The 23,753-nt window shown below is 36.2% G+C and overlaps 1 protein-coding gene across 1 annotated transcript in view; it reads right to left on the bottom strand.

Moving 5' to 3' along the window:
• Positions 1 to 23,753, bottom strand: part of FAR2 (fatty acyl-CoA reductase 2) — a 101,913-nt gene that overhangs the window by 25,754 nt on the left and 52,406 nt on the right. Inside the window, exons 2-4 of the mRNA XM_006912716.3 lie at positions 14,183 to 14,411; positions 6,705 to 6,880; positions 5,212 to 5,391 (exon numbers count right to left, since the gene is read on the bottom strand). Coding sequence (XP_006912778.1) covers positions 5,212 to 5,391; positions 6,705 to 6,880; positions 14,183 to 14,371 — 545 coding nt within the window. The 5' untranslated portion in view covers positions 14,372 to 14,411. The remainder of the gene's footprint in view (positions 1 to 5,211; positions 5,392 to 6,704; positions 6,881 to 14,182; positions 14,412 to 23,753) is intronic.

The raw sequence follows: 23,753 nt of genomic DNA, 5'->3' as shown, positions 1-23,753 counted from the left end.
TGCTACATTTATTGGAATACAAATGAACCCCATTTAAAATGAAAACTGCTGAACGAAAAACACTTTAAAACACTATTTTCCAAACTTGACGGTTCACATGTAAGACTTACATGAGGCCTCTGATAAAATCCCCGATTTCTGGATTTGTATTCCCAGATGATTCTAAAGTACTATTTTAGAATAACTAATTCAGTCTCTGGGGTGATAGCCTGATAATCTGTATTTTTAACAAGACTTAGTGATTCTCATGGCCAGGCAAATAGGGGAATTATTAATTTTAAAAAACTCCACAAATTTGAGTCATTAAAACTTGAATAAATTGGATTAGCTCTCAAAAGGGCATTGCTTCTTGGAATAAAAATTTCGACAGAATTGAACTTTAAAAGAATTAAATTCCTAGTACTAGAAAAGTAAATTGTGACAATATGCATATTCTAATCTGGTAACTGTGCAAAGTTGTAGCCATGTCCCGTTGTTTTCTTCCTCTCTCAAAATACATAGATGTTTTTATCTGTTGTCACTCTCCACTCTAGGCCTTTTTATACTACCTCATCTCAGGTGATGGGTCTTCCACCTCTGGAAGATTAACCCATGTTAATCCACATCCCTTCCCCCCATGACCATATTAACATTTCTAAAACTCGCTTTCATCAAAGTCTCTCCTTAACTGAAACAAAATAAAACAAACAACTGATTAAGACCCCACTCCCACGCACATTCTCCTTCAATGGCTTCCCTCTGCCCACAGAGTTAAATGCAATCCTCTGTATAGTGTTCAAAATCTCCACAGTACGGCCCCAGTCTACCTTTGCAGCTTGATCTCTAGTAGCGTCCCTGCACAAAGCAAATGTGCTGCCGGAACGTATTGAACATCTGTGTCCCAAACATGCCCCAGGTTTTCTTGCTCCAGTCGCTCTGCCTAGCATATCCACACTGTGCCTGTTCTTCCAAGTCTATCTCCTATGTCTGTCTTTAGAGTCTTTCTACTCCCTTCAATTCCATCAAACTTAACATGTTCCATTTCCTTCGCCACACCACATATATAATTCTGCCTTGTTCTATTTGTATTTGATTGTGAGCTCCTTGAAAGGGCAGTCTATACCTTAAGGAAGCATCTTTTAATCTCTGGCACTGCCAAGTATGTAGGCATATCAGAAAGACCATGACCATGAAGAGAAAAACTAGATCTCTGTGACTTACTAGCTAAGAACCTCTCTAAGCTTTTGTTCCTTTAATAGTACAGCCATGATAACATCAACTCTCCAATATCATGTTAAGAAATTAAATGTCTGAAAGTATCTTTGCTCACAATAATTTCTCAGTAGTGATTCATAGCTTACCTTCCCTTCTTAAAGCATATTTATTCGATTATGTTAAAGCAGTATGTATGTATGGATCCATTTTTCTAATTCCTAACCTTACTTATTTTAGGTTTTTATACAGGTGCAAAAACCCTTTTCTTCTACACTGGCTCCCCTAAGAGAAGTTACGTTGGCCTGAAAAATATGGAAGGTCCCAGCCCCGAAAACCTATCTTTCCTGGATAGTTGATTTTTAAAAAATCAATGTACTTAAGCTGTGCTTCTGGAAAAGAGGAGTTTCACTGGCAATCCCTGATCCATTTATGCACATGAGTTTCTAAAGGTAAATATCACCAACTATGCAGAAGCTAGAAATATAAAAGCAGAGCTGAGTAAGTATGGTGACGCAACTGCATAATAAAATGTCTCCAATGGGAAAATTAGTTGCTTAACACTGATTAATGGCCATGCTTGTCATACCAATCAAAAGTATTAACTCTTAAATAAAGCTATTATTAAAATGTATTTATGGTAACATGCTGGAGTTTTTATACTAACACAATCAAATTTTATCTTCTGAGAATGGTTCAGGACCATTGTAATTCTGGAAGTTTTCAGATATGAGCTGAAGGAAGGGAGCTGGAGCCTGGCAGTCTCAGGCTGTGGGATGGACAGGAAATGAAGTGAGCTGATAGGATGGGCCAGGGATGGTAGATGTCAGATTTAAGTTCATAATCCCATTTCCTTTATTAACAACACTTAGGCCTAGGCAATTGTGAAAGTTCCTGGCAAAAAGCGCAAATCTTTCATTTCTCAGAACTGAAATTCTGATTAAACCGCTTTTCTGGAAAAAGAAAGGTTCATTTTAATTTTTCATTTTTTTTTCTTAAATTATTCTTTTATTAAGCTTTACTAAGGTATAATTGACAAAGAAAATTGTACAATATTTAAAGTGTACATGATTTGGTATATGTGTACATTGTGAAAGGGTTCCCCCTATCTAGTTAATTAACATATTCACATGGTAATTTTCTTAAGATCACAAAGCCCAGAGTATAGCTTTAAGGTTATTTTGTTATCTAATTTTTGGTTCCTTTTTAAAAAATGAGTATCACTGGAATACCAAGAACAAGGACAGCTGTTAGGCCCCATGGAGTTATAGTTAATAAAAATTTCCAAGGAAAATAGACACCTAAAAATCTTGAAAAATAATTTTATTTTAATCTTAGGCCAATTATAACATAGAGAAGAAATCAGAGAATAAATATATTCTTAAAACAAAGCAACTACACTTGGATTTAGGTGAATTAATACTAATTCAGAATAACTTTAATACTATTTGTTATTCTAGAACTTCAGAGAATTTCATTTGATATAGGAGATGTTGAAACAGTCTTGAGCAATGGTGTGTAGTTGGTGTTGGGTTGCTGGACATTATTCAAAACTTAACATGTAAGTTTTATTTGAAGTTTAAGGAAAAAAATGGGCAATGAGAAACAGGGATAAGATGTGAGCATACCGGTATTTTATGCATAAGACTTCACTTCCCTAAGTGTCAGCTTGCTACGGAATTCTGTCATCTATTCTTGCTTTTGTCAAAACAAACAAACAAACAAGCAAACAAAAAACCCAGTCAGAGCAGCAGTATAAACAATGATCACCTAAGGCTGTCAATAATTCTTCATTCATTCAGCTAATATTTAAGTCTCTACTGTGTGCTGGCGCTGGAAAGCAAGAAGGAGCGAGACACATTCCATTCCTTTGAGAAGCTCATTGTCTAATGGAGGATATAGATAAGCAACCACATATTTAGAATGAGTATGGGGTACTATGGGACCACTTAAGCCTGAGGGATTCCAAGGGAGAGCTTTGATGTCTCGAGCAGAGGTGGAAGTTGTTTTGGGGAACAGAACCATAGTAAGCCAAGGTAGATAGTATGAGAGGGAGGAATAATTACTTCAGTGTGACAGCAGCACCAATGTAAGGGAGGATTGAGAGAGATGAGGTTGGACAGGTGGTTCTGAGTATAAAATTTTGAATTAATAAATGGTGGTTATGACTTTGCCCTGTTTTAAAAAAATAACCTAAGTTCCTTAATTGCATTCAAAATGTATTCTTTTGAAACAAAATATACTTTCATTCATAATTCTGTTTGGCTGTGTATTTATTTAAATAATGTTTCTCCTTGGAGAGCAGTAAAAGACAGACACAATTTTTGTACAAGTGTCAATGACAGTTTGATCATATATCATGTAGTAATTACTTGTCTTTATTGATTGACATGCAGTGCCAAGGAAAGGGCTGAATACCTGAAGATAAATCAACTCTTTTTCTGGAAAATGAGTTTATTCTTTAAAATCTAGGGGTATCGAGTATCTGGACAGAGTTTGGGAGGGAGGAAGTGGCATGGAGTACCTGGAGAAACCTCTCACTATGACTGAACTGAATCTTCACTTCCTACTTCTCTTCTTCTGGTGAACTCTCAGAGACTCCTGTGCTGCCTCAAATCACGCTAATAATCTGTCAGGCGTCACAAGGATCAATAGTGGAGTGAGTCTACGAACTCTCAATGACAGGGTCTGGAATCAAAGAAAGCCTGCCCCTTCCTGGGCATATCATTATAGAAGCACCATATTTACCAAGAGACAACACTTGAGAAGGGTAGCTAATTGATAAAAAAATCAATTCCATCTTGAAAACACTCTGAGGCTTTAGACATCTCTTGCAGTGACTCTGGGCATCAGAGTATTTTTTCCTCATCTATTTTGACAAGCTCTGGACTCTGAAAGGTTCCTTTTCACCAATTAAGCAAATCATGATTTATTAGCAACTTTAAGTAACCTTCGGTCCATTTAGATGTCTTTCATTCTTCTTTGACCTGAATATTTTCCAATGACAGGTAAAAATATCTATCCTCAGAGCTATATGAGATAAAAATGTTTGCCCTGAAGGGAACAAACTCTTGATTTAGCTGAAGCTTTATTTTAAAGAGTATATCTTAAGTAGAAATACATTATTATATAAAATTAAAATCTGACGAATAGTCTATTTTTTCTGCTGTCAGACTTTTATGCAGAGTTTAAAAACGCTTGGTAAATGGAGGAGAACAAAGAAGTAGAAAACAGAAACATACTTATTCTGAGACTCAGGCCATGTCCTAAGAAGAAAGTGGTTCCTATTAGTTGGCAAAAAGAGAAAAATTCTAGACACTATTTCTCCTGCACAATAGAACAGTAAAGAAAGTGTATCTCAGACAAACGGATTAAGAGACTGACTCCTGCCACATCTAGGAGGAACTCCTCTCCGCTATTAGTTCTTCTTTACTAACCTTTTGATTAACTGCTATTAAACACCTCCTAGCACTGCAATGATTGCTTCATATAACTCATCACAACCACAAGTTTATCATTACAACAAGATGCGCACTATTATTAGCTTCATGTTACAAATGAAGGCACTAAAGTTCAGAGAGACCAAGGAACTGGCTCAAGGTCACACAGCTAGTAAATTGCAGAGTTTAAAGTTGAACCTTTATCAGTCTGAGTCCAAAATCTTTCTTCTGAACTTTGATACTATATAGTATACTTCCTTTAGTGACAATGCCGAGTTCGTTAAAAAGGGAGAAACCACTTCTATGTAAAGTATCTTCAAGTACCTCATGCAATCCTAAACTATTCAACAAGGATTTCTGTGTGATTTTTCTATCCCTCTCTTCACCCATCCCCAAACACTATATACCCCACCCGGGGATAGAGGGGATAGAAGGGACAGGGTAGCTAAAGCTCGCACTATTCCAAAGTGCTTTGTTTCAAGAGCGTTCAACTTTGTTACCTCATTAGTGAATAACTACAGAGAATCAAAGCAAACAACAATCTGCCCACCCCTATCCCCACTCATTTGACCCAACTTACTCCATGGAGTTGATGATTTTTTTTGGCTCCACAGGGCATGGATAGATGACTTCATCGATGTGCTTCCGGTAACAATTTGAAAAGGCAGTAGAGAGATGTATGAAGGCTTCAAGTTTTGGCATCTGACCGGCCATGAGCAAGAGCTTCTGGGTGGCAACGACATTAAGTTGCACAGCAGATCTAGAGACAGTTAAGAAGGAAATATAGTTATCTCATATCATGCTTAATGGTGAAAAGTTTGGAGCACTGCTTTTAAAGTCCGGGCCAAGAAAGGTATGTATAGTTACTACTGCTACTTAACATTGCTCTGAAGTTCCAACCTCATAATTAGAGAGGAGAATAAAATTTACAGGTATAAGTATTGTAAAGGCAGGCACAAAAATCAGTATCAGATTATATAATTTTATAGCTGTTAAACAAACAAAAGCAACTAAAAAGTCTGAAATGAACAATAAGATAATTTAGTAAGGCATCCATTTATAAAAGTCATGTAAAAGAAAAGTATTAGCTTTCCTATGTAGAATCAATAATTAGAGAATGCAATGTTAGAAGGGCACACATACATAATCAAGGTAATCTCAATCAAATTTCCAACCTTTTTAAAATCTTGGCAAAATAATTCTAAGTTTAACAAGATGTATAAGCAGGTGAGAATATTCAGGAAAATTCTATAAAAACAGAATGATAGGTGTATATTTGCCTAATAAAATAAAAATTACAGTAATTAAAATAGTGAAAGAGAAAGAAAAAGCCTAATTGATGAAATAAAATAGAGTTCAAAAATGGAATTTAATATATTATAAGAATTTCTTTTCAAATAGTGAAAAATAATTTAATAAATGTTGTTTAAGAAGCAACCATCTGTTAGAAATAAAAAAAAAGTTACTCTACATTTATACCTATATCACTTTTTTTATAGAAACATTCAAACTATTCTTCTTTATAGCTAAATACATTTTAAATGGGTTAAAGATTTAAATGTGAAAATAAAACAAAAATACTAGAAGAAGTTACGAATAACCATAAGTAATTTTTAAAAATTTATGTGCAGAGATGTTCATTGCAGTATTGCTTATAATGGTGAAAAATTAGAACAATCTCCAAAATATCCACCAATACAGAACTGGTTGAGTATGTCATATACATGTACAATGGAATGTCATGTAGTCATTACAAATATAGATTGACAATGAAAGATATCAAGAATATAATTGAACAGGTTGCAAAACATCGTTCTCAATACAATACTTTTTTTGGTAAAATTGGATGCATGTTTATTATGGATGCATAAAGAAAAGTTGAAATGCATGCTCTCTTCAACATTAAATAGTTTTTCTAGGTGGCGAGATTTTGGAGAAGTTTTACTTCTTTGTATTTTGTCCACTGAGAATATATATATATATTTTTTTGACAGAAACCATAAAGAAATTTGCATACACATGCGTGCGCATACACGTACACATATAAGCAGTGAAAAGGAAATAGGAATGTACCTCAGAGGTTCATCAAAGCGTACAGTGGCGGCACAGTGGAAGATAATGTTTGTACAGGAGAGAAGCTCCTCCATGTCTTCCTTGCTGATGGCAAAGTCGTCCTGACTGAGATCTGCATAAATTGCTCTGATCTTCTCCTGCACGTTTGGACAAATCTCTCTGACTTCTTTAAACAGCTAAATAAAATATAAATATACATCAATATAACAAGATCGCCATCACCATCACATTGTTCTTGTTCTCACTGACATTTCATTATAATTCTCAAAAACTGGTTTTAGTTGTCATGTCACTCAAAGAAGGCATCCACTCAAGAGCCATCTGCTTTATTTCATGCAATTCGAAGTCAGTTTAGTATAATCCCTGCTCCTCTTAATTTGATAAACATTTGAAAAAGTTGGTTCCAATAACTAGTGAAAAGTGCATTTTGAACTTTTCCTATGGATTGAAGGAGTGATAGTAAGTTAATCATATCCTCCTCCTATCCTCTTCTCCCCTTATAAAGTGGCTTTGTGTTTACACATGATGATTGTTTCAATTTTGCACTGGGAAATACTGTTTTCAGCCTTTACAGAGGTCTCATGAGTACAAATTCCAAACAGCCTGTTTAACTGGCCCAGATTAACAAAATGACCTAGCAGCACAAAAATAATTGGAAACAAATTAAGCACATTTTATAACACATAAAATACAAATTTTATACAATCTCATTATAATGTAAATGGTAGTTACTGTCTAGAAAGAAATTATATGAGCTCAAGTACTTTTTCATGGAATTTTAATTGATTTTTAAAATATTCTAATTTATAGTCGGAAAAGGAAAGAGCACGGGCAGCTTTAGCTTTTATGACAAGTATTCAGTTGGATCGGAATCTCTACTTCTACCTCCCCACAGAAGTTCTCAGATTAAATTGGTATTTTCCATTTTCTCAGGAAATAAAATGATATTGGTTCCAACCAATTTTGATAAAATAGAATTTTACTATAGTGATGGTATGATATGTTAATAGTGAAGAAAAGAAGAAGAAGTAAGAAGAAGAAGAGTAAGACTAAATGTTTAGAAAGGTTAAGAGCAGAGAAAATCTGTCTGTGGTTTTAATCATAATGCAGTAGCAGAGACAGTTCTCATCCACCCCTTAACCCCCGAAGAAGGTTTTCATCTATTCCTCGAGTGTTACAGGCAGCCTTCTCTCCATTAAGAATCTGCCTCAGGCTTTTTTTTTTACCAGATAATAAGAAGTCGATCTCCCGTAGTTAGAGAAATCATGCCTGATTTGTATCAGGCAAGACCATGTTCAGAGACCATCCTGGGAATTCTAGGAAAGTGACTAGGGAAGTGAATTAAATCTACACTTTGTCCTGGCAAGTTTATATACTCTTGTTTCTGAGCTACCATTTTTCTGCACTGTAGGGTTAGCCTTTTCCGTGGGGTGTTATTACAATTCTAAAAATAATTTGGAAATTAGGTCAATCCTCAATGCTTTTTTTGACATCTGGGATTGATAAGGTTGCTAAAGTGTTTGAGGGACATTCTCAACAAAGGTCATTCCAGCTCTTCAAGAAAGGTATTTAACAGCTCTTCTAATCTTGATGGATCATGGTATGCTAAATATGTGCTTCCACAGTCAAATGTTCTTCTTGTAGTGCATGTTAATTGCACAACAAACACATATCGAATCTAAAGTTTGCACAATTCTTCCTCCTTTAATTAAATTTGTAGAAGGTTGTTTACTGAATCTGCATAATAGATTTTATTCATTAAAAAAAAAATCTATTTAAGGTCCTGTGGAGTCTTTGACTTGGGCCAGAGATGACTTTTGTCTACTTGAGAGCAGAAAGTGTAGGATGACTTCAGTGTTCACCCTTCTAGCTTAACATATGATGTAAGCTGCCATACATAGAGTTTCTTTTTCTTTTGTTTTTTTTTTTTGTGACGTTAAAAGGCAGAGGATACCATTACACCATATTGTATTTTTAAGCAACCAGCATCAAGCTATCAATTTACAGCATTACTATTTTAGAAGATAATTACTACTTCAGAAAATAATGTCTCAATCTATATTCTATTTATTGGTTCATGACTTCAAATGAGAGAGCATATTCGACTGAACATAGTCTGATTTAAAAAAAAGTTTGAGTTTTCTGATCCATGTAATAGTTGGTTATCGTGAGTCAAAATAAATCAATGAATTAGCTGCACTGATTCAAACCACAGAGCTAAATGTGTGATGGGGGCAAATTACTCACCTCTTGGGGGCCTCAGTGCCTTCGTTTCCATATTTATTTAAAATGTTAATCACTGGACTATCTCATTCTGTGATCTCAGAGAACTAATAATTCAGCAGATTTTCTGCTATTCTTAAAAATAATTTTGCATTTAACAAAATTTTAGTTCACTTTACACAAGAATCTATAGCAAATATCAGAGGTGACACAATGTTCAGTTCGCCATCTTTTTAACGCTTTGTTCCCAGACCAAAGGCCAGTGTCACAGAGTTCTTTGAGGATAAGTGCCTGGTTATGGGAAGCAATATCCTAGGGTAGGCAAGGCAGTGCTGTGGGGGAAACCATGTCTTCAGAGATTAGAGAGCTGCACTGAAATTGTGCTTTGGCACCTACTTGGCACTTCCTTGGATAGGTGTCAACTTTTTTGGATGAATTTCTCATCTGTGTGGTAGCAATAAGGCATACCACAGTTTTGTGAGGATTAAATAGGGTAATGCAAGTCTAGTAGTGGCCGCCACCTAGGTTTCTAATAATAGAAAAACTCCCTTTCTGCTTCCACAACGATACTCCATTTTCAAAAGCTGCTAACCAGACAGCTATGTGTGTGTATGTGCATGTATTTGTGTGTGTTGGGTAATCCCCAAACTTCTGATTATACTGCATGATAAAGATACCTCTGAAAACTGAATGTATTCTAGAGTCATGCTGAATCCCATGGCTTGGTGACTTTTTTAATGATATGTACAGGCAATTCAAAGGGTTGTTGTTTTTTTTTTTTAAAAAGATAATGTGATTGGAAGCAATTTAAAAAGAAGGAAAGAAGTTGGGAATGTGAAATCATGCCAGTGATTGAATTAACTAGTGAATAGTATTGTAAAAGAAAATAAGAGATTGAGTAAATAAATAGTTTCTGTTTCTGTGACCTTTAGTATATCCCCAGGACTAAATCAATTTCTTTAACTTTTTTTTTTTGAAAGAAAGAAAATGGCCCATATGGGAGAAGCTTAACATGCTTCAACTAATCTGAATTAACTGTCAAATGAAGCCCAGTTATTCTTTTAAAAGTGTGTGTTTGTTAATCACGGGAAATTTAAATTCCTGGCAAGATTATATTCCCCCTAGTTGTGCCAAATTTGTAGAAGCCTCTTGCTTTTTGTGGAATAATTAGTTTATTAGGAAAAATAAAAATAGTAATGGAACACAACTGGCTTTGGAGACTTAAAATAAAAACTCCCGTTTCCAATTGCCTTTGCATTGTATAGAGGTTTAACAAAATCATTAATGTCAATCAGAAATTCAGTTTTGAGAGTTGGGGATGAGCATCTCTTACACAGCGTAGACCAGACCAAGAATTAAAGTGCTTTCTTTCTTTATACAAGAGTCTTTACTAATTAACAAGGAACTTTCACATGTAAAATAAAGTTAACATTTCTGTTGGGTGCTCTTCAGTACTCTACAAGGTCAGCTTGCTGGCCTTTACTTCGCAGGTGTTATTTGGTGTAAAGTTAATTTTTTTAGTTCAAAGTTAATTTGTTTAAATGCATCATTTTTCCTCTTAGGGATTAATTATCTAATGTCTTCTAGAAATTTATAGTGATAGTCTTGCAAAAGGATTCAATGAACTATTTCATAACATGTTACTATCATCTACTGTCTCTAACCTAATCAGTTCTGTGAACTGAGGGTCCAGTGTGTGACCCTGCATGATTCATTATGAAAAGCTTTCTAGGGTATTTCAAAGTTGATTTATCTCAGGGCCAACTGAGGGCTTATTGAGAAATTCACATTTTTTTCAGAGAAGTTTACTTGAAATGTGCAACCTGCCAAGCTCTGCCTATGTTTACAGACCCACCTTCTGGTGACATTATACAGGCTAGGACCTTCCTGGAAATCTTTAATTGTGCCTGGTCTTCTTAGATGATGTATTCTAAATCCAGCATAATCTCTTTGTAACCTTTCGCTTATCTGATTACTATAGCTTAGTAGGAAAAGTCCAACCATTTTTGGTATTCTCTCAATGAAACATGTTTTATATTCTGACTTAATAATCCCTCTTAATTAACTACCTCAGTCATAATATTTCAACTACCTAGGGTCTATTTTTCAGGTATGGATATTGTTTTCTTGATGTTTTCTTTAAGAGTTATTTAGAATAGATTACAACCAGTTTAACATCCTAAGTAGATACACATGATGGAGAATGATTGTTGTAAAAAAAAATATATACATACACACACACACACACACACATACACACACACATATCGTTAAAGCACTAAAGAACCTCAAAATACTCTCAACATTCCTTTGAATTTCACAACTAAATTATTTACTTGCAACTACTTACCTGTTATTGTGGGAAACGGCCATGTCTTGTTAAGCAAAATCATATTCAAGATAGCAAAAGAGATAAAAATATCAATTTCTCTATCTAAAATTGTTTCAGCTAAGATGGAAACTGGTTGATTCATAGTTAAATGAGCACATTTTTTTTTTTTATAAATAAGAGACTACGCAGCCAGCTTAGGAACCCTGGGCACCCGCAAGTTGAACAGCATGGGGCTGTGGTTAACATGTTCACATTTCAACACATGAAATCTGGCTCACTTTCCTCAGAAGCTTCTTAAATTTTGTGAAAGAAACTAAAAGGTTTTATACTTGGAATTATGTTTCCAATAAAAAAAATAAGTCAAACCATTTAATTTCGATATATAATTTCAAAACTAAAAATGAACTGAATGTATATATAAATTTTGGAAATTCATAATTTCTTTTGCTGCTTTATTTATTTACTATTTTAAAAAGTGGGTATTTTCCCCCTATATAAAAGTGAAACAAGTTCATTGTATTTGTATTTGGAAAATTTTAGAAAAAGATTACAATTTTTCTTTTTTCACTTTGCAAGAGGGTGCTTTTTTTCTCACCATAAAGATAAACAATCTCATTATAATTGTAGTATGAAAATTTAGAAATGCCAAAAAAATAAAATTAATTCAAGATCCCATCAGCATTTAGGGCCATTAGTTAAGATTATACAGAATATGATTTTGTGTCTTCTTTTTTTTTTTTGCATTGATTATATCACAAGTGTTTTCTCATGTCATTTAATATTTTATAAAATATGAGTTTTAATACTTACATACTAGTCCATTTGGATTGGTACCAGTTTTTGCTACTATAAATAATACTACAATAAATATATTTGTACAGTATTTGTGCATGTCTCTGGTTGTTTTCTTAGAGAGCTACCTTAATTATCTTTGAGAGAAAGTCCTCGAGAATCGACTATCAATTCAGATACCTTTCCCTCCATTGATATATTCATTTAAGTGCTCTGAAAATACTTGAGAAACTTAGTCATATGTGATAAGAGGAATCTTCTCTTCTGATTCTTAAGCCTCAATTTTATGTGGCCAATGGATTAAAAATATCCTTCTTTTCAAAGCATTTTGAATTAATTGTCTCCTTTTGAAAGCATGGAAACAGGAAGTGAGAGATAGTAACTATCCATACCATGAAAGGAAAGGAATGAAGCAGATGCATGAATTTTTATAGGTAGAACAGATGTTCTCTTGACCATATTTCCTGAAGACATAGTGGGAATCAAAGGCAAACTAGTAACATTTTTATTTATTATGTTTTCAAGAAAAAATATCCAAGCTCCACGTACCTGATATTATTAATCTACCTTTAAGAACACTATATTAAGGGGGTTAGAAATCCATCAACTGGCTATAAAGCTAAAGAGCAATGTCTACTAGGTGATGAAAACTAAGTCCACTAGGGATCTATAACTGAGCAAAGCTGTCTGAAGAGGGATCTGAGTTTCTCCTAGATTTCGATTTTACGCCACATCAGCCTTTGGGGTCTTATTCTTAAGAACCATTAGTTATAATGCAACCAAATATAGGGGTAAAGATAACTATATTAGCCCTCGAGCCAGAATGTGGGGGTCTGAAGTCTGACTCTCCCGTTTACTAGCTGAGTGATCTTTGGTAAGTTAACACTTCAGATCTCAGTCTTGCCATCTATAAAAATGAGGATATTAATAGCTCTTACTTCACAGGGTTGTTGCAAAAATCAGTGAGTTAAGGCATGAAAAACCCTTTAAATAGTGTTTGCTGTGTAGTAAAGTACCTAGTAACTGTCAGTTCTGATTGTCCACTGCTGAGTCAGACCATGAGACAGAGAAAAGGCTTTTCTGATGCTCTTGATGAAGGTTTGTACCCAAGTCTCATCCTGGTGCCAGTAGATGAATGTGATCATGAGGGTTACTGGGCATCTATAATGTGCTGTGCTCCGAGGTACACATTAGATGTTAGTATTCCTATACACTGGAAAGGAGACTTTGTAAAATATATACCTTATTTAAACTGTCCTTTGTGCCAATCCTAAGCGACCCTTTATATTCCAAAGGGGACTATGAACAAGATATGTGCATTTTTTTTCATTTAACTCCTAAGGCAATCCTGGAAAGTCGACATTATTTTTTTCTATTTTAAATGTTGCAAACTGGAGCTTGAGAGGTAAAGTGATAGCAAATTGATAAGCAAATTGAGCTAACATGTTTGAGACCCAAAATTATACTGCCTTCAAATTTATAAATTAAATCATGACAGGACATACATAATATTTTTTGGAGGGATGAGAGAGTTTGCTACACAAATGCTCATTCACACATGAATATTTCATTTCAAAGTTGTTCTCTTAGAAAAACTTATGGAATAATAGAAATACAATGGGATAATAGGATAATAGAATTATCAATTTACCACATATAAAGTATATAACAGCTAAACTTTGTGGAGTTTAAACAACTGAAATTATTATTGCATGGCTACTTAGTAATCATATCCGTTCCATATATAGTATAATGTAATATAATATAGTATAATATCTCCAGAAAGTTGGAAGAAGACTATCTTAAATTTAGAAGAAAATGAGGGAAGTGTTCAGGTGAACTCGTGATATAGGTTGCAAGCCTGGAGATTCCACTCTGAGAGTTTTAGCATTTTGATTCTTAGTAATTTCCAGAACATAGACTATCTGCTCACCCACCCTGGACAGAGCCTAAGCACTCCTTTCTCTCTTATGGAAAAACACCACAGATTGATTCCCATGACCAGCCAGTTGGCCTCTTGTTTTGTCTCCTCTTCTTCATCTGCCCAGAAACCCTGGCCCCCACTTGCAATTGAGGTTATCAGAAAACATGGTGAGTCACCTTGCCCTAAGGCTCTTTCCATCAGTCATACCTCACAATTTAGGATATGGAAAACCCTCTGCTGCAGTGTCTGGCCAGACTTGGGCCTCACAAGGATGTAAATGACTTTCAGGTCAGGGCTGCTACGAAATAGCTTCTCCATCAACACTTTGCCCAGGAAGCCTGTGGCTCCAGTAATGAGAATGGACTTGTTATTATAGTAAGCTGCAATTGCGGACATGATTCTTCCCTTTGTCTCTTGCAGCTTCAGAAAGAGGTTTCTGAAAAGAAAGAGAAATAACAAAAGATTACATTCTTAGAAGTTCTAAGATGAAGTCATTTAAATGTTTCTTGTGCTTGCAGAGTTTTGAATGTATAAAAAGGTCAGACAGAGTTATAGCATCATGGTTTTTTGGCAACACAACTCATTTCAACCAATTTATTTAGCTCACTGTACATGCCAGACTTTATGAAAGGAACTGCAGGCAAAAAATGAATATAACATGGTTCCTGCTCTCAAGGAATTGCTTGGAGTCTAATGGAGGAGACAGATACATAAAGAGATTGATATGTGTGTGTGTGTGTGTATATATATGCATATTCATTCTCTCTCTCTCTCTCTTATATATGTATATGTATATGTATGTATATATATACACACATATACATACATATATATATATATATATATATACATACACATATATATATAGTAAGTGTTAAAACAAAGGGAGCCCAGAGGAGGGGTGCATAGCAGGATCTGGAAATTTCAAGAAGGCCCCTACAAGTGGTGATGACATCTAAGGTGAAACCTGAAGGCAGAGAATGGCTGTGGTAAGGGTGTTTCAGGCCAAATAAAGAAAGAAGAAGAACAAAGGGATAAAGTGTGGCATAGCATGATTTATGGAGGAAATGAAAGGAATTCAAGGTTACGAGAATGTAAATGATAAGGTTAGGAGTGGCCCTATAAACTATAAAACCGAAGCTTAGAACAGCTATCAAAATTTTAAAAATTATGATGTAATTAGTATTTCAGTTGCAGTTTTATTTAGAGACAATACTGGAGCAAGTAACTTTTGGTTTTGCTTGAACTAGCTGGCCCTAGCTCACTCAACCATTTCTGAATTACTATGTTTTTCTCTCCCTTGACTTGAAAATGGTTCGAGTGCCATCTTTTCCTTCATATGCTGCTGTTGGGGTTGAAATATTGCAAATAACAAATGACAGAGAAGGTTGAACAAGTGAGGCCACAGACCGGAGGCTTGTTAAGTCCTGAAATAGCACCGAGTACAATCTCCTGCTCAGCTAGTCCATCGAAGGCCCTGTTTCCAGAAGCACAGGGCAAGTGGTAGTGGGAAGCCATGCAGCCCTTGACAAAAAGCACTACTTGCTGTAGAAATTCAACATGAAGTGTTTTGCCTTTAAGCCCTGGGGTTAAAGATTTTTGATTGGTAGCAATGGCTGAGAATTTTGAATGAAACAGCTCTGGCGGTGTGGGAGCAGACTTCCTTTTCTGTCCACTGACTTTTCTGACTACAGCTCGGCCCTAGAGTTCTCAGCTCTCTGCTTGAATGCGATTTGGGTGTATCTTGCATACCAAAACACCAGGGACAGGCCCTGATTTCGGGATTTATAAAGAAGGAAAAACCATGTCAAAGAGTCAACACCTTGCCTCTTCAACTCCAGTCAAGATCGCTCTGCCAGTAACTCCTTAAGGAACAATGACTTTTCATAGTCTTAATGTATATGTTATAATTCGTAGTCATAATTTATACTTTGAGGATCATGAGGTTATGTTGTTGGGCAGAACTCTTTGGCTTTAGAAGATTCATTCATTCGTGAATTTACTCAACAAATAATTTTGGGCACCTGCCAAGCCAGGCTCTGTGCTAAGTTTTGAAGAAAAACAGGTAAATAAGAAAAACAGATCCTTGCTATCCCTCTGGCAAAGGAGGCCAGCAATACAAAGACATATAGATAAAACAGGGATTGAGAACAGAAATCACACTCCACCATCAATGCTATTCACTTTAGGAAATCTGGATTTCGAAGCACATTAGCTATATTCATTGAGCTACTATTTAAACCTCTTTTACAGAGGGTAAATGTGAGAAATATTATTTTGAAGAACACATTTGAACCTTGTACAAAACAGCAATTAATAATTTTTTGTCATGTTACATAATGTTACTCATATTACAGTCTATCCAACTACTTTCTCAAGAACTTGGCAGTTGAAAAAAATATTGAATATTTTTGCCTTGCCTGCCTTGAAGCTCACAAAAGTAGTGTCACAAATTTGGAAGGCAGAATAACATCCTACTTTAGGACATAGGTTCTAAGAGAGATTGTCTGAAATCATATCCCAGTGCTACCACTTATTAGCTTATGGCCTCAGGCAAATTATTAATTTCTCTATGCTGCAGTTTGCTCATCAGTAAAATAGGAATAACAAAAGTACCTACTTAATAATAGTGCTTTAGTAATAATTATTTGAGTGAATACATGTAAAAACTCTTAAAAATGTAAGTTACCTATAGTATATACTCAGTAACTATTACCTATTAATATAGTCATTGGTTCTATATTCTCCCTCTTAATCATTTCTGGCTTTTCCTTTTGACATTTATTTTAAATGTTTTGTCCTATGCATTTTATATATTCTCTTTTGGAAATAGGGGTAGGCAATTTTTAAATCAATAATCAAGTGAAGTAAAGTGTTTTCACCAAATGCAACTCTACTCGTTGATAAATCTTGCCAATTCCTTTATATATAAAAATGTTTAGGCACCATAATCCTCTACTGTAATATTCAGCATAAGTGAGAATGGTTTGGATAGGGTGTCTTCTCAACCTCATTTGTTCTGAAGATGTCAGATGCTTGCTTTGTAATATCATGTGCTTTAGTGGAGTCATACTTCCCAGAAATGCAAATATACCATTAAGATATTTTGGTCCCAAACACAGTTTTTGTAGCACATGATGAAAAATTTCAGAGAGCAGGTAACATTTCTCTAATGAGCTTATTTCTTATGGGACAAAGGCAGGCTTGATATGTCCCCAAAGAATAGAATTTGCCTGCTCTGTCCAGCGTCCAAATGCTTCTCAAACACAACAAACCATGGCCGAGTACATTGAGTGCTCTGAGAGGATATGCAACATAAGCCAGTGCAGTGTCTCCTGGCACTCATCACTGGATCATCAAGACCAGGTGGCAGAGGAGTCGTGGTCACAACTCTAATCAAGGCAAGTGATACTGAAAAATGTCAAAGAGAATTCCTCATCTTTAGATCAAAGCTGCATTGGAAATGGTTTTTCTATTTCTTGCTTTTACTTTCCAGATACAGCTTGGTTGCTGGCCTCAGAAACTCCTATGCAAAATTCGGCTTCCTGAAATCTATTCCAAGTGTTACAGCTTTGCAAGTCCAAGAATTGCTAAGTCCTAATATAATCCATTAAAATAATTAATTATTTTAAAAATTAAAAGAATTTTATAGTCAGTAGTGGAGGATATGCAACTCTAGAAGGATGACTATGTTTAAAACAGCCAACGGGGGCATGGCTTGTCTTCCATATCTTCTCAGACTACCAGTGCAGGGAGCAAAGGATAATTTCTTATCCTTCATGCTCATGATATGGTTTGTGAGAAAACTTGAGTCACTTTGCCAATCACCAGAATCATCCTGCATAATGCAGAATATCTTATGCTTGAATGAAAAAATAAGGGACCTACAAGAGTCATTCAGTGTATTTTTATTGAATATCACCTATATGCCATGCACCATCTAGACTCTGGGAATGGCAGTAGATTCTTTCTATTCTGAAGCATTTTTTCTCCTTAAGAACACCAGTTTTCCCATGGTCATTAGTGAAAATAGATAGTTCTTACTCTCCTTTTGATAGTAAAATGAGGCTGTTCTCATTTCTAGAGAACAGTTGTTAAATTCTGAATCATTATAATTGTGCCAATTTATACATTTTTGCAACTTGTAGCATATAGGAACTTTATTCTTTGGGTAATTCTTCTGGAAAATAAAAAATTAAGATCTAGACATTTAAGGGAGACAAGTTTATCCAAATTTCTTGGTAATCCTTAAGAGAAGAACATTTTAAAAAAAGAAACAAGGTGCTTTGCCTCTCAGGAATCTTACTCTTGACCAGGGTTTCTTGGTCTTGGCACTATTAACATTTTGAGATGGAGAAATTTTTGTTGGTGGGGCTGTTCAGTTCAATGCAGAGTATTTAGCAGCATCTCTGGCCTCTACTCACTAGGTGGTAATAATATCTCTCTTTCCCCCAGCCAGATGTAACAACCCAAAATGTCTATATGGAGGGAGGGGGACTTGACCCCATTTTAGAGAACCATTGTTCTAGGACCTTTTTTAATTCTTATTTTATAATATTCAGCACATCCTATTAAAAAGTCAAGATTCAAAGATAAAACTTCTGCATGTGAAGCTAAGTATAAATATGATCCACTGCCACACACCATTTTGTTATATGGAATCATTCATACCTATTACAGTTACCCAAGCAAATTATATGCGTGGCGAATCTTGATTGTATTCAAAATGGAGGTGAAGGAAGATTTCTTCAGAGAAAGAGTTCCCATTTTTTATTGAACTAAATTACTTTCAGTCTCTGTGCTGTTAAATTAGACTACTAATCTCACCTTTCATTTAGATCGAGCCTTTCAATTTTATTAACCTAAACCTATTGCGGGAAAACAAGAAAGAATGGAAACAGGGCCAGCATGAGATCAGCTGAGAAAAATTAAAATTTAATAATGGTTGCTGTATATTAATAATTCTGTGGATAATCAAGTCAGTCTCATCCATAAGTAATTCTGGTTGCCTTTTTTGAAGATTCAAAGTATGTTGTGTGTTAAAGAGATATTTCATGTAGACAATGGAGTTTTGATTAGGAATGTTCACAGTAATATAAACTGATCTATTGAAAAAAAATTAGTGCTGTTCTATAAAATTCAGTAAATAGAAGTTATTCTGCTTCATCAAAATTAAACACTATAATTCTTTCAATAAGTATGTTGAATTAAGGTAATGAATTTACAGAATAATATTCAATGCAAAAAAGAAGAACACAGACTTGTAAAACATCCCAATATCCATTATAAATCCTTGTGAAAAAAGATCAGAGGGGAATGAAATAAATGACAATAGTTGTAAATAGTGTGATGCAAAGAGTTTTATATTAAATTACCCAGCCTGTGGTATTTTGTTATGGCAAGTTGAGCAGACTAATACACACACAAACATACTTGAACAGAAACATGTGCATTTTTGGATAAACAAGTAAAATAACTCTTGATAATAATATCAATCTTCATATCCACCTTTTCAATTCTGGGGTAAAACTTTATAATGAAGCAAATGTATCTGTCTCATTTTCCCATCTTTGTGACCTAGAGGTAGGATACTAGTTCTTGCTTTCCACAGGTTTGTATACATATGAACAGGTCTTTTACCATAAACTACAGCGACCTCATTAAACCAAGCCTTAAAAACCTGTATATACGTCACAATTCTGTTTGTCAAGTACTAGTGAAAAAAAGTTTTCAACAGAGAGTTCTTTCTTTTTATTGCTTTAGTTTTCTGAGCATATCCCAAGTTATACAATTCAGCAACAAACTTAAGTATCTTTCACTGTGGGCTTCTTATATAAAGTTATTCTGAGAGAACTTTTAAGTTCTTGATGGAGGAATATTAACCCCCAGGGGTACTGTGGGCAGCTGCTGGGCACAGGCCACACTAATTGGATTGGCAGTGCTCCATCATCAAGAAAAACCAATTTAGAAACAGTCCCAGCTGGGGACTGATGGTCCAACCTGGCTTTAAGAATACAAAATTTACCAATCACCTCAACACACTCTTCTAAGTTTGTTTCTGCTTAGCTTATTATTAAGCCTTCCCCGCCCCCTCTGCAAAGGATATGACCTAAATTAATTCAACATTTCATCAAATTGATTTAATAGGTGTATTGAGTACCTACTGTGTGCTACATATCGTGTTAGGTGTGGATAATTAATACATAAACATTCTTGCTAAATGGTGAAGCATTTAAAAATAGATGGTATTGTTATTATTGTATATAAATAAGTCAAACATCAGTCAGCATGTGAATAATCTAAAATGATATCAAGAATGTCATAATCAAATGTAAATATTGATGTTCCTTATTTCCTCCTGGTGAATTATAAATTGGTCAGGTTATAAATTAAAGAATGGTTTGTCAACACAATGACAAAAGTAACCCTACTGAATTGATGGTAAGCCAAAATACATTTTCATGCTCTGTTTAGAATTAAAGACTATTTTTATTTTGGGGATGACATGACATATATAAATAGAGATGACATGAAATAGATATACAGATATATGGCACTCATACACATCTCCTTAAACCATATGTAGTCTCCAAATAAAGGCAATAACAAGGCCACACTCCTGCTTGACATAATACAACTATTCCGCATACAACTGAAAATGTACTAATCCTTTCTCTTTTAGAGATGAAGATATAGAGTCTTTGGGTGATGTTTACTCTGCTCTTTGATGTCCCATAACTTAAATATTATGATGTAAAGTTAACAATATTTAAATACTATGATATAAAATCTATACATTTTATGTTACATAATAAGGGGATTCGATAATAAAGAAGACAAACACATTTGCTTCACACACACACAAATATATTCATAACCAAATAAGGAAGAAATACTCATGACAATTACAGTCCTCATTTCTATAATTGGTCACACAGTCATTGCTGGTATTTATAGCTACTTTCTTACACTACTTATTCTGTATTCCCTTTGCCCCCGGCAAGCACTTTGGCGAGTCGTGGTTCTTTACCTGGTGAGGCAACCCAAACCTTCACTCCTGAAAGGTCTGGGCCATTAGTAGTCCTCCCTGAATAAGGTCATGCTTCTGCATTGACCTTAATCACAAGGCATGGTAACACTAAGAGATGCCCTAAGGAGTCTCCTGTATTTCAGACATACTCTTCCTCACTTCCATTGTGGAACAGCAGTCCAATTTCCGCTTGGTAGTGGGATCAATAACCTCAGCCAGCAGAGTAACTCCCTTCTTTGCCTATTGGTTCAGAGGCATGAGGAGCCCACAGTGGCTGGGCAGCAGTCTGAACTTTCAAGTCAATAGAATCACTGCTGCGTCTCTTGGTGGAAACATCCCTCCCTTTGGAACTAAGGCCTCTAGGCCAGCAGAGCATAATGTTGTGGGAGCAGGAAGCAAGAATTTTGCTTTGGGGCCACTAAGAATAATAACAAGTAGTGACACCCTAATTTCTACCCCTTCATTCCTGGACCATGAATCCTGGGCTATAGGAGAAATAGCAGCATATATTGGAGGCTGATTCAGACCATATATAGCCTTCCAAAGAACCTTGTTCCAGCTCTGCAGGGTCCTGCCACTTAGCTGGCATTGCAAATGAGATTTTAAAAGGCCATTCCACCATTCTCTCAAGTCAGTTGCTTCAAGCTAGTTGGAAACATAGTAAGACCTGTAAACTCCATGACCATGAACCCACAGCCACACTTCATTTGCTGTCCAGTGCCTTGATCAGAAGCAATGTTATGTGGAATACCATGATGGTGGATAAAGCATTCTGTAAGTCCACTCATGGTACTTTTGGCAGAAGCATTGCATGCAAAGAAGACAAATTCATATTAGACTATGTGACTATTCCATTAACAACAAAACACTGACCATTTTCTGATAGGAGTGGTCCAATGTAATCAATCTGCCACTAGGTATCTGGTTGGTTACCCTGAGGAATGGTGCCATGATAGAGACTCAGCGTTGGTAATCTGCTGCTGGCAGATTGGGCACTCGGCAGTGGCTGCAGCCAAACTGGCCTTGGTGAGCAGAAGTCCATACTCCTGAGCCCATGCACAACTTCCATCTCTGCCACCATGGCCACTTTGTTCATGAGCCCATTGGGTGATGTCAGGGATGGCTGGGTTTCTAAAGAGGCTGACTGGTATTGACAGAATAGGTCATACTAACTACTTGAGTATTAAAATCTTCCTCAGTGAGGTCACTCTTCGGTGAGTATTTATATGAGACACAAGTATCTTCATGTTTTTCTCATTCCACACACACCTTCCCCAGACTTCCTTGTCATCAATTTCCTAAGTTCCTGACCGTCACTGGTTCCAAACCACTGGGCACAGGCCATGAATCGGTATACAACCCACGTCTAACCAAGTGCACTGCTTGAAGTTCTGCTCACTGAGAAGATTTCCCTTCGCCCTTGTCCTTCAGGAATGTTCCAGAAAGGGGTTTTAGTGCGGCAGCTGTCCACTTTGGGTGGTGTGTGCATATCATGTAGAACCATCTGTAAACCAAACCCGAGATTTCTCTTCTGTCAACTGATTGTAGGGAATTACCCATGAGGCCATAAGTGCTGCCTGGGAGAGAGAAAGTAGTATAGCAAGAGTGGGGACAATGGGTATTTGGGCCACTTCATGTAACTTACTTTAGCCTTCAGTGCCTCCTTGGGCCTGATCAGATATATACAACTTCCATTTAATGGAGTGATGCTGTGCATGCCCAACTTTATAGGTCGATAGGTCGTTGCTTCATGATGGGCAGCTCATTTTTATAGTAACTTGGTGGCACTGATCTCTGCAATCCCTCTAGGAATGAAGTATTTCTTTTGGTTTACTGTTCTTCTAGGTAGAGGCAGGTCTTGTGACTTCCACTTGCCTTTTCCACCATAAATGGCCCTTGCTCCACAGATCAAAGAACCAGTGTGTGGGATCCTACCAGCTGCTGAGCCTATCATGGTTATTTCCCCAACTCTTGAATGCATCCAATGATGCATTCAAGAGTTGGGGAAATAACCATGGAGTGAGCTTGAAGACTCACTTGGCCCACCTTGAGGAGGACTCAAGGTAAAACTCCATTGATCACCCGACCTTCATAAGCCCCTATTCTGACTGGTGGACCTATTCTGACAGTGCTGGTCCTGGGATTAGTGTTGGTTCAGAGCCAGTGTCCAGTAGTCTACAAAAGCTCCCATTATTTCCTTTCTCCCAGTGTACAGTTACCCTGGCAAAAGGCTGTAGACCCCTCTGGGGTCTTTTCTCAAGGGGCCCTAGCCTCCCCTTCATTCAAGGCATACTTGGGGTCTGTATACTGACTCAAGTCTGGGTATTGATTAAGGGGTCATGACCCTATATTTATAGTTCAAGTTAGACTTTTGTTCAGTTCAGACCTAGAACTTTTCTGCTCATACAGATCAATTAAGAATTTACTAGGCTTCCCATCTATTTCATTTCTAGGAACACTGTGATCAACCAGCCAATGCCATACGTCTCTACGAGTCAGAGAATTCTGATTGCTGCTTTGACTCTGCTGTAGACTATGGTAACCACAACCACCTTGACTTTGGCAATTGTGGCTCACCACTTGCTCTTTGCCACCCTGGGATCCCCATTGCATTTAGGTTTGCCAAATCATTGACAGAAGTTTCTATGTAAGTTTTGGACTACAGAGAAGAGTGATCACAGAGCTTTTCAAGGATGCTGGCGCTCCCCTCACAAATTTATTTCCACGGCCCAGCCAAGTTGACACATA

Source organism: Pteropus alecto, unplaced genomic scaffold (genome assembly GCF_000325575.1).
Source record: "Pteropus alecto unplaced genomic scaffold, ASM32557v1 scaffold103, whole genome shotgun sequence".
NCBI lineage: Eukaryota > Metazoa > Chordata > Mammalia > Chiroptera > Pteropodidae > Pteropus > Pteropus alecto.
The sequence above is the reverse complement of the archived record's forward strand: the minus strand, read 5'-3'. Positions and strand labels throughout refer to the sequence as shown.